General features: G+C 35.9%; 1 protein-coding gene across 11 annotated transcripts in view; it reads left to right on the forward strand.

Moving 5' to 3' along the window:
* LOC135204174 (cyclin-dependent kinase-like 4) overlaps positions 1-12,890 on the forward strand; it is a 176,463-nt gene that overhangs the window by 117,249 nt on the left and 46,324 nt on the right. For 2 of the 11 annotated variants that reach the window (XM_064234224.1, XM_064234226.1), the window contains exon 2: positions 11,877-12,429. The exons of 7 other annotated variants lie outside the window; for them this stretch is intronic. In XM_064234224.1, the coding sequence (XP_064090294.1) occupies positions 12,392-12,429 (38 nt within the window). In that variant the 5' untranslated portion in view covers positions 11,877-12,391. Of the gene's footprint in view, positions 1-10,626; positions 10,730-11,389; positions 12,430-12,890 lie in introns of those variants that run through there. 2 more of the 11 variants (XM_064234225.1, XM_064234223.1) reach the window with 2 other exon arrangements.

The following is a 12,890-nucleotide window of genomic DNA, read 5'->3' on the forward strand; positions in this document are numbered from 1 at the left end:
TAAATGGCTGAAAAATGATAACTCATAAATTAGAAGCTTCGAAGTTGAATAGTAAACTTGTAAAGGCGAAGGAGTCAACACAAGTAGAGTTGAAAAATTGCTTAGAATAAAATAGATCAAATGAAAACAATACGATGATATAATCGTTTTAAAAGGAATTGAGACAATAGAATCTTTTTTGAAAGGAATTAAGGCAATATAGTCTTTTTGAAAGGAATTAGCCAGAAAAAAATTAGAAAATTGGTCTAGAAAATAGACACAAAATCTTTTTCAAAGTGAATTAATTTGAAAAAATGCGAAGAAAAAACTTTTGGGGGTAATTAATCAGAAAAAGATAAGAAATATCTTTTTAAAGGAATTAATCAGAAAAAAATAAGAAACCATATTCTTTTTAAAGAGAATTTATAAGAAAAAAATAAGAAATATCTTTTTAAAGGAATTAATCAGAAAAAGATAAGAAATATCTTTTTAAAGGGAATTTATCAGAAAAAAATATGAAAACTAAATTTTTAAAAGGACAATTACTCAGAAAAAAATAAGGAATATCTTTTTTAAAGGATTAAATCAGGGAAAAAGAATTAAGAAATATCTTTTTAAAGGGAATTTATCATAAAAAAAATATGAAAACTAAATTTTTAAAAGGACAATTACTCAGAAAAAATAAGAAATACATTTTAAAGGGAATTAATCTGTAAAATAAGAAAGACTAAGAAAAAAATTTCATTTGAAAGGGAAATATTCAGAATTGATTTTATTCTGAATATTTCGCTTTCAATAGCATTTTTCTCTTATTTTTTCTTGTTCTCCTGATTAATTCTCTTTAAATTTTTTTCTTATTTTTTCTGCTTAATTGTCCTCTCAAAATATTTTTTTCGTATCTTTTCTCATAATTTTTTTCCGAGGGACCTTTACTCTTAGCCAAAAGTTATTCCTGTATCTTAATTCCCCATCGTCACCATCTCCTCTTCTTCTCTAGGTCCGTTTCATAACTCCGATGACCTGTCGCTCCTGAAGCTGTTGTTATTAAGGATCCGTCGGTAATCGATAGCGCAGGGGGCTTACGACCCCCCTCCTAGATATTACGGTTACCAAAGTAACATCTCCTGTGCGTGTCCGGGACTTAATATGTCATGATCGTCCATGTTCACTTGTGATCGTTCGTTTTTATATTTTTTCTTTATTTTGGTAGAGATAACTTTCTGTGGGTGCGCTATTTTTCAAATTTAGCTTATTTATTTTATTTTATTTCAATATAAAACTTTTCGGATATAAGATGAAAGTCAAGAATTTACCTATATCGAAACTGCAGACTAGAACAGTGCTTGGTGGGAGATATTACAAAAGAAAAAAAATATTTACCTAATGATTGTCTAATTATGTATAAATTCCGTTTCGACAGCTTCGTCCCTTTTTTTAATGAATTTTCTTTACTTAGCGAAAATGTTTCTGTCCAGGCGTTTATTTTATTTACATTTTATTTATCGTTCTTAGCAGCTAGAAAATACAAAGCAAAATTAGCATTATTATAATTGTTATATTTACTATTTTGCAAACCGTGACGGAGCTAATTTCATTGTTTTATTTATTATCCTTGATAAAGACTTGACGATAAATAATAGACCTTTTGCAAACTTCAAACGAAGAATTTTTATATTGTTTATTTCAGTATGCTTCCACTTGGAATTTTTTTTTTTTTTTTTTTGGAAATTTTTTTTTTTTTTCTAGTATTGCTTATGTGAAATGAAGACAAACTAGTTCCATTTTCAGTAAATAACAACCTTTTTCAAACTTCAAACGAAGAATTTTTATAATGTTTATTTCAGTATGCTTCTACTTGGAGATTTTTTTTGAGGGAGGGCCTAGTAATGCTTATGTGAAATGAAAACAAGCTATTTCCATTTTCAATAAATCCGGAACTCCATAAACAAAAAAAGGATTATCCAGACCTTCGTTACCTTGATGAGTATTTTTAGGTGTCGGAAGTCCTTGTTATTAAGATAACAATAACTACATTAGATACAAACAGGCAGAAATATTCAGAAATATTCTGGATCTTTCCTTGAACGTACGAGATGGATTCACTGCTGAATAGCTCCAGAAAGTGATGTATGCGATATATTAGATGCAACACAAATAGCAGCCACTTTAGGAACAACAGTTGAATGTTAATACGAAGGTCAAGTGCATTTTAACACGAAAGAGTGTAATGTTATACTCCTCTTTACTTGGGTCGTATTTTCAACGGGAATTTGCGCGTCGGGTAACGGGACAAACTTTGAAAGAAACAGGACTTATATTCCAGTGCAAGGTGTTTGAAAGGAATGTGGCAAAGCAATATTAGATAGCGGAGGATGTCTTGTGTAGAAGGCATTATGCTCAGAATGGTTCAGTTTTCGTGATGGGTACGAAGTTTGAAATATTCGGACGGGGAGTGGCTGGTTAAATGTAAAGGCTACTATGCAGACAAGAATGTAGTATATTAGAAACTTTATAAAAATACTGTATATACATATATATGTATATATATGTATGTATATGTATATATATTGTATCTATGTATAAATGTGTGTACGTGTGTAAAAGTTGCTATTCAGACAAGAATGTATTTGGAATATATATATATCTATATATATATATATATATATATATATCTATATATATATATATATATATATATAGATATATATTAAATTACCGTAAGTAATTTGTTAAAATAGAACACCACCAGAATACCCCTAATGGTGACATTCCCGCTGGCACTTGTTGACACGAACTTCGCCCAAAAAAAAAAAAAAAAAAAAAAAAAAAAAACCGAAAGAAAGATACACCATTCAAAAGCACCATTGGTTCGTGTGTCCTTGTCGTTGTCTTATGACTAATGTCTCTCTCTAACGCTATTTGCTCGTAGGTTACTAAATTGTTGGTTGGCTTTTATGCTAAAAATCCTCTCCACGCTCCAACCCCCCACCCCCCCACCCCCCGGCCGCCCGACCCCCCGTATTGTATTGCTTCGTGGGAATGCGCCGGTCAATTTGTCGCTGTTAACCTTTCATGATATATTTTATGCTTTCATTCGGTGTTCGTGTTCTTGGCTTCTATTTCCCTTTGCGAGCTCTTGGGTATAAGGTTTAAAAAGAATAGTTTTTATCTTTGTTCTTTTTATAAAACACTTGTCCAATTTGTCACCTTTTATGATGTATTTTATGCTTTCATTCGGTGTTCGTATTCTTATCTTCTATTTCCTTTTGCGAGTTCTTGGGTATAAAGTTTAAAAATAATAGCTTTTATATTTGTTCTATTTATAAAATACTTGTTCAAGTTGTCACCTTTTATGATGTATTTTATACTTTATTTGGTGTTCGTATTCTTGACTTCTCTTTCCCTTTAGCAAAGTCTTGGCTATAAAGGTTAAAGAGAATAGTTTACATTTCGTTCCCTTTTATAAAATACTTCTTGGGAATCGTCTTGTCAGTGGTGTTCGTGATATTGTAAACGTTTTGACCTTAGGCGCCTCGTAAACTGTACTTAATTTGCAAGGTCAAAGGTTGAAGACTTACAAGGATCTTCTGTTGCTCCAGATGACCTTCCACCTGTTTATATTCAAGGTCATCTTCGTACAGTCCAATTGACGTATTGTTCCTCAAATATCATTAACACCCCAAAGTAATTTTCCTTGTAGTGTATTATAGTTTACCTACATTTTTATCTTTTTATTTATTAATTTGTCAATGTATTTTTTCTGTTTCTAATAAGTGTTCTCTTCTTTCTGTATTCCTTATTAACCTCTGCTACTTCTTTCAAATGAACAACATATTCTTTGGGAACTTGAATTTCAAGTCAATGGTCCATTGTGGGTTTGTCCCAAATGAATAGAGGTGATCTTCTCAATAATAATAATAATAATAATAATAATAATAATAATAATAATAATAATAATAATAATAATAATAATAATAATAATAGCCAATCTAGTTTTTCTTGTTTAAAAATGAACACCATGATATTCTTTGGAAGATTGAATTCCAAGTCAGTGGTCCCTTGTGCGCTTTTCGCAAATGAGTAGAGGTCATCTTCTCAATAATAATAATAATAATAATAATAATAATAATAATAATAATAATAGAGACAGGAGATGACAAACAGAACAGAGGAATGGCACAACAAACCAATGCACGGACAATACATGAGACAGACTAAAGAATTGGCCAGGTATGACACATGGCAATGGTTACAGAGGGGAGAGCTAAAGAAGGAAACTGAAGAATGATAACAGCGGCACAAGATCAGGCCCTAAAGAACCAGATATATCCAAAGAACGATAGATGGAAATAATATCTCTCCCATATGTAGGAAGTGCAATACGAAAAATGAGACCATAAACCACATAGCAAGCGAATATCCGGCACTTGCACAGAACCAGTACAAAAGAGGCATGATTCAGTAGCAAAAGTCCTCCACTGGAGCTGTGCAAGAAACATCAGCTACCTTGCAGTAATAAGTGTACGAGCACCAACCTGAAGGAGTGATACAAAACGATCAGGCAAAGATCCTCTGGGACTATGGTATCAGAACAGATAGGGTGATACGTGCAAACAGACCAGACGTGACGTTGATTGACAAAATCAAGAAGAAAGTATCACTCATTGATGTCGCAATACCATGGGACACCAGAGTTGAAGAGAAAGAAAAAAGGGAAAAATGGATAAGTATCAAGATCTGAAAATAGAAATAAGAAGGATATGGGATATGCCAGTGGATTGTACCCATCAATCATAGCACTAGCACGATCCCAAGATCCCTGAAAAGGAATCTGGAAAAACTAGAGCTGAAGTAGCTCCAGGACTCATGCAGAAGAGTGTGATCCTAGAAACTGGCGCCCATAGTAAGAAGATGATGGACTCTTAAGGAGGCAGGATGCAAACCCGGAACCCCACACATAAATGCCACCCAGTCGAATTGGAAGACTGTGAAAAAAAAAAAAAAATAATAGTAATAATTATATAATAATGGGCACAATTTTCATTGTCGAAAATGATGACAATGATTGCAGGTACCACAATAATATCGCATGTGAAGTATAAAGTCTTTAATAATAAGAGCTTTCGAACCTTGTACTAGGTTCATCTCAAGTTAAGTGAACATATGAATTTAAAAATCGTCCGAAGTAAACTTCTGAACAGGACAATTTTGCGTTCGTCATAGTGGAATAATTGTCCTGTTCAGAAGTTTACTTCGACGGATTTTTAAATTCATAATGTTCACTTGACTGAAGATGAACTTAGTACAAGGTTCGAAAGCTCTTATTATTAAAGACTTTATACTTCACATGCGATATTATTGTGGACCTGCAATCAATAATAATAATAATAATAATAATAATAATAATAATAATAATAATAATAATAATAATAATAATAGAATAAGAATAAGAATAAGAATAATAATAATAATAATAATAATAATAAATAATAATAATAATAATAATAATAATAATACGCAGTAGCAAAGCTTTGAAGTTTTATCCATCTCATTCCCACAGGGCTAAAGTTTTTATTATTATAATACATATTTTCTCTTGTTGGAATAGTGGAGGTAACTGGCTGGGTTATAACTTTCAATGAAAACCATTTTTTTCTTTTTTTCTGTGGGGGGTAGGGGGAGGAGGTTGGGTTTCCATGACAGTTGATATTCCGTATCCTTCGTAATGCAGATTTGCGCTATAGCGGCATACCAAGTTGATGTTTCAGTCCGTATTGGGCCTGCATTACGGAGCATTACGTTATGTTATGTGACGCGTTATGTTTTTTTACGTGTCATGTTCTCGGCCAGGTGGCATGCCACAGCAGATAATCCCGAGCTCAGTACGAGGTTTACATGTGCACGTTATTTTATTTGTCTGTGTACGAGTGTGAGAACAATCATTCTTGAACATCATTCCTCCTCGTGAATTTCATGAAGACAACATATGATAAAGGAACTTTTGTTGTGTCATACAAAGGATTATCTCTCTCTCTCTCTCTCTCTCTCTCTCTCTCTCTCTCTCTCTCTCTCTCTCTCTCTCTCTATGAAACAATTTTCATTCCCGTGTACTAGTCTGAGAAAAATCCTTTCTATTCAAGAATTTTATAAATGAACAAATAGAGAACTTATGCGATACTACGTAATCTCTCTCTCTCTCTCTCTCTCTCTTCTCTCTCTCTCTCTCTCTCTGAAAGAATTTTCATTTCCGTGTACGAGTTTGAGAAAAATCAGTTCTGTTCAAGAATTTTATCAAACAACAACAACAAAACAACAACAATAATAATAATAATAATAATAATAATAATAATAATAATAATAATAATAATAATAAAAATAAATAACAAAAACTTCAAGGCTCTACACCCATGAATAGCAGAACAACTCCAGCTTTGTATCACAAATCACCATGCACCCAAATGGATGACCACAGGAAGAACATCCTTAGTACAAAATTACAAGAGTAAGGGAAATATAGCCAGTAACTACAGGCCTATCACCTGCTTACCAATAGTGTGGAAGTTACTAACAGGTATCATCAGTGAAAGGCTATACAACTACCTAGAGGATACAAACACCATCCCCCAACAACAGAAAGGCTGCAGAAGGAAGTGTAGAGGCACAAAAGATCAGCTCCTGATAGACAAAATGGTAATGAAGAACAGTAGGAGAAGGAAAACCAACCTAAGCATGGCATGGATAGACTATAAGAAAGCCTTCGACATTATACCACACACATGGCTAATAGAATGCCTGAAAATATATGGGGCAGAGGAAAACACCATCAGCTTCCTCAAAAATACAATGTGCAACTGGAATACAATACTTACAAGCTCTGGAATAAGACTAGCAGAAGTTAATATCAGGAGAGGGATCTTCCAGAGCGACTCACTGTCCCCACTACTCTTCGTAGTAGCCATGATTCCCATGACAAAAGTACTGCAGAAGATGGATGCTGGGTACCAACTCAAGAAAAGAGGCAACAGAATTAACCATCTGATGTTCATGGACGACATCAAGCTGTATGGTAAGAGCATCAAGGAAATAGATACCCTAATCCAGACTGTAAGGATTGTATCTGGGGACATCAGGATGGAGTTTGGAATAGAAAAATGCGCCTTAGTCAACATACAAAAGAGCAAAGTAACAAGGACTGAAGGGATAAAGCTGCCAGATGGGAGCAACATCAAACACATAGATGAGACGGGATACAAATACCTGGGAATAATGGAAGGAGGGGATAGAAAACATCAAGAGATGAAGGACACGAGACTCAAGGCGATACTCAAGTCAAAACTCAACGCCGGAAATATGATAAAAGCCATAAACACATGGGTGGTGCCAGTAATAAGATACAGCGCAGGAATAGTGGAATGGACGAAGGAAGACCTCCGCAAAATAGACCAGAAAACTAGTAAACATATGACAATACACCAAGCACTACACCCAAGAGCAAATACGGACAGACTATACATAACACGAAATGAAGGAGGGAGAGGACTACAAAGCATAGAGGACTGCATCAACATCGAGAACAGAGCACTGGGGCAATATCTGAAAACCAGTGAAGACGAGTGGCTCAAGAGTGCATGGGAAGAAGGACTGATAAAAGTAGACGAAGACCCAGAAATATACAGAGACAGGAGAATGACAAACAGAACAGAGGAATGGCACAACAAACCAATGCACGGACATTACATGAGACAGACTAAAGAACTGGCTAGCGATGACACATGGCAATGGTTACAGAGGGAAGAGCTCAAGAAGGAAACTGAAGGAATGATAACAGCGGCACAAGATCAGGCCCTAAGAACCAGATATATCCAAAGAACGATAGATGGAAATAATATCTCTCCCATATGTAGGAAGTGCAATACGAAAAATGAAACCATAAACCACATTGTAAGCGAATGTCCGGCACTTGCACAGAACCAGTACAAAAAGAGGCATGATTCAGTAGCAAAAGCCCTCCACTGGAACCTGTGCAAGAAACATCAGCTACCTTGCAGTAATAAGTGGTATGAGCACCAACCTGAAGGAGTGATAGAAAACGATCAGGCAAAGATCCTCTGGGACTATGGTATCAGAGCAGATAGGGTGATACGTGCAAACAGACCAGACGTGACGTTGAATGACAAAATCAAGAAGAAAGTATCACTCATTGATGTCGCAATACCATGGGTGACTAGAGTTGAAGAGAAAAAAAGGGAAAAAATGGATAAGTATCAAGACCTGAAAATAGAAATAAGAAGGATATGGGATATGCCAGTGGAAATTGTACCCATAATCATAAGAACACTAGGCACGAGCCCAAGATCCCTGAAAAAGAATCTGGAAAAACTAGAGGCTGAAGTAGCTCCAGGACTCATGCAGAAGAGTGTGATCCTAGAAACGGCGCACATAGTAAGAAGAGTGATGGACTCCTAAGGAGGCAGGATGCAACCCGGAACCCCACACTATAAATGCCACCCAGTCGAATTGGAGGACTGTGATAAAGCAAAAAAAAAATAAATAAATAAAAATAATAGTAATAATAATAATGTTTCCCTCAAACGTTAACTGAAATTAAACCCTCGTATTTTATTTTTTTTATTTACCTTAATATTGGCGCGTTTTTCCGCATAACGCTTTATATCCGCTTTCAAGGTCTGAGTTGCTTCCATTTCGAAACAACGAAGGTTATATTGCCTTCATGACAAAATGATCACGCCCACTCCACTCCATTTCATGATCATAGTAGTAAAATGGTCTCTTCATTATCTCTCCTGAGATCATGTGGAAACCGACTCGTCAACTTACAGGCACTCTCGTGATCGAAGGAAAGCGATCTCATCTACTTAGGCATAATGTGTGATCGTTGCAAAATATTATTCAGATGTGGTCTCTTGATCATCTGGGTAACTAAATGTCATTTTTGTCTGTTTCTGTTTGTAATTTTTTCCTTTTTTTTATGAATTTCGTTTTCTCGGCTGAGACCAGCTTAGTCTATTCTGACCAGCTGATCGAGAATTAGGTTACTGACGTAATTTGTGTCATTTTCTAAGATATTTTTCCTATGTCGTTGGACTGTTTGGGCCATTTCTGTAATTCTTTATGGTTTAGTTTCCTGTATTAGATTGTCGAGCTATTATTCTGAAAAACTATACTGCATTTAATATATTGTCAAGAGAAGACATGCTGTGGAGAAAGACGAGCGCACATGTATGTATATCTACCGAACTGTCTTTCAGAATCCTACTCTCATATCTCGGAATTTGGATTTAGTGTAATTTTTAAAAATAATCCTCTGTTAGGTAAAACAATCTCTTCTCTAAGATTTAGTATATTGGCTAATATACTAATATACTAATCGGATGGTATCTTAACAAAATGAATATTTCCTTTGCCGTATTAGAATAAGTGTTAAAGGTCAGCTTATATTTTCCTCGGTTGAATCCTTTGTCGGGGTCGCTGTTTTTAACAAGTTTCCTCATTTCATAGATAATTATGGCGGATGTTTTACAGCCGGACGCTCATCCGGGCTTGAGACAAACACCGAGTTGGATCTCTCCTCTCTCTCTCTCTCTCTCGCTCTGTGTGTGTGTGTGTGTGTGTGTTCTTGGTTGGGTTGGCTTTCCCTCCCCTCCAACCGCCCCCACCCCCTTCCCTCGTGGCTATGTTAGGGGGGTAAGGGATCGGGTAAACACGCATTATCAAACGTTTTTATTTTTTTTTTTTATTGTTTGCTGGTTTCTATTAAAATAATAAGCACGAATGTCTCACCAACTACATTAATACTCTGATATCCCCAGTATCATTCATTACATATATAGTCTAATGAGAAACAGATTTTCATCAGTTTGTTATTTTCAGTTTTGAAGTTCATAAATAACATACTGTTTTATTCAAAGAGATTTGTTCCAATATGAAGTAACCTTACGGGTATTTTATAAATCACCTTATGGTAACAGGTTTTCGTAAACGTATGTAAGATGATAAGTGAATTCACAGCATTATGCCTATAAAACAGAATAGCTCATTAAGGGGAGGGTTTTTTTTTAATAAATTAAGTTAAAATTCAGGGTTTACACTAAGTTATATCCAGGGCTATTTATTGCGTGTAGCAGATTCAAGTTAAAAAAAATGTCCGTGGCTTTGAGATGAATAAAAAAAACTGTCACCTCAAAGAATCAATAACGCCTCCATATTATATGCCCTTTCTAGACTTAATACAGTGAAACCATATTTATCCATCCATAGCTTAATCATAGACTGAGTTAAATTAATCACAAACAACGCCTCATAAAAACGACAACAAAGAAACGGTGACGCGCTAAGTAAATCACCAACAGCGCTCCATACATTGACGAGAATGCGTCTACTTTTGTTACCATGCACAGTAGTGTTTCCCACTCCCCCGCTCTTCCGGCTACGCCATCAATAATGCAAAGGACCGAACGCCAAAGTTGGGGGTGGCTTCTCTGGGAGCACTGACCCTTATGACCTCTAAGTCACGCCGAAGTGTTGACTGTTTATCGAAATTCGTAGAATTTCTCGCCCAGCGTAGAGAGAGAGAGAGAGAGCCAAGCCGGCTACACGAGGCTGACTAGTGACTAGGGAAGCGTGCTCACTTTGAGGCGACAGCCGGGAGCGTAAGCATCGTAGCATTGCCCATTTGCGGAAGTAAAACCGTGAAAATGTTCCGCGTTCCGCATTTTTCGAAGTTCACGAGGTAGGCCTCGTTCATTTCGAGGTGTGACTTTTACGCAATTTGAAGTTGGTGAGGTTTTCTTAGGTCTCCCTGAAGTATACTTATTTGAAGTTCTCGAGGGATAGACTTAGGGTTACCTCGATGTCTACTTTTGCGCTGTTATGAAGTTTTTTTGAGGTATGCCTAGAACTTTCGAGGTGCCTTTTGCTATATTTGAAGTTCTTGATATAGACCTATGTTTACTTCGAGATTAGATTTGCGATATTTGAAGTCTAGACCTCCCCAAGATTATTTTTATGTTATTTGATGTAGAAGACATAGGCCTAAGGTTACCTCGAAGTTACTATGCGAAATTCGAAGTTCATGTTTTAGCTCAAACCATGTTACGTTTACGATATTTAAAAATAGGCCTAGGATTACCTCAAACTTCTGCCACATTGCAAATGTCCTCAGCGTAAAATGTCCGTTTCATGTCGTGCTTTGTAAAGCACCTGGTGTGAAAAACATGCACTGATTGGTTTGGATGCACACAATAAAAAGTTCACCGTACAGCTTTGCTTGTAATTGTGATACGAAAATCTGATCAAGAGAAGAAATAAAAAAAAATATATAAAATAATATATGATGAAAAAGGCAGAATCGTTTCCTGATGAATTGTGTATTTGTATATATGGAAGCTATAACTGCCTTAAGGCCATAAGAAGAAACCTATTAAAGATTCGCATTGGTCTACGTGTTTCTAGAATGTTCACAGTTGTGTTTATTTGCACTCACACAGTTGCGCGCGCATGCTCGCAAACACCTTCACATTAAATTTACGTGTGTCGTTTGAAGCTTGAAACTAACTATAGTGAAGATGCTTAATAAGGACAAATTCCTAGACACAATTTACAATTCCTTCACAGACGACAATTCGATATCATGAATGACTCACTGCTCGTGTTGTGTATTTGCACTGTTTACTTTGAATCCATAAGAAATATCTATAGTATAAACAATCTCGCACTAGATTGATTCACAAACTTTGGCTTTTTCGTTCTATACTTTATAAGCTGAATTTGTGGTGGTTAGAATGATTATTGATATATTTCAATCTCAGTTTTTATCAAATGCCGTGTTTGGTGTGTTCTACCACAAATTGTATATAACAAACGCCTCCATCTTGTAGAACCGAACGTGTGACTGAATACTGAAATTGACGGATGAACACTGCTGAGATGCCGTTGAAAAAATCAGTACATTTCCAAAAGAACTTTGCTTCTCTGAGGGAAAAGAAGAGACAAGCACTTGGGCCAAGAAGCGTGTGCATGGCGTACAAAATGAACCCAGTGGAGAAGTGTGCTCATGGACACCTATAAGAAATCGAACGCACCCTTCGGAGTAAGCGTCGTAGCCAGGAGGTCTGGCGTGTCGTGGGCCTTTCTGGGGGTGTTTATAGGGGGGGCGTTCCCGTCTGTGTAATGGGACTGGTCCCAAGTGTCCCACGAAAAAGACGCTATAAGAACCTAAGCCTCGAAATATATGTGTATGAAATAGGTAAGAGTTGAGAGAGAACGGTGGCTGTTTCGCCACCTGAAAGTGCCCAAACTGAGTCTATTCAGATCACAAGCCATTTGATTTTAAGTAAAGACTCAAGTCTTCCCAAGAAAGTCTTCCTCTGTAAAGAAACCTCTTTAAAAAGTAATGGACATGACGTCGTTTCTCGGTCGGGTCACAGACAGGTAAGTTCATTTCCTTTCGCAGTAGCCTAAATGTGTTTAATGTTGACATTCAGTTTCTTTTTTTAGAAAAGTGTTTTTGGGACAAATGTATTTAAAGGTGTTTGTACCGTTTTCCATAGACTTTTTGTTTTTACCAAAGGTTCTTTTACAATTACTTTTAAAGAACGAATAACCAAAAGGTGCCAGCACTAGGCCAGCTTAGGCCTACTACGCTTCGTTCTGTACTTGATTATTGGTGATAAATACGACGATATTGAACGTCTTTCTAAGAATACACATATCACTATAAGTAATACCTTCCTAATAACACACATATTAGTGTACGCAACACCCTCATAAGAATATATATATATGTAACACCTTCCTAAGAACACAAACACCAGTTCTGCCATACACTAATACAACGTTGATGAACAGAGAACATGAAATATATAATTATATATAATAAACATTTAAATTGT

The sequence above is a fragment of the Macrobrachium nipponense genome, chromosome 44, assembly GCF_015104395.2.
Source record: "Macrobrachium nipponense isolate FS-2020 chromosome 44, ASM1510439v2, whole genome shotgun sequence".
Classification (NCBI taxonomy): Eukaryota; Metazoa; Arthropoda; class Malacostraca; order Decapoda; family Palaemonidae; genus Macrobrachium; species Macrobrachium nipponense.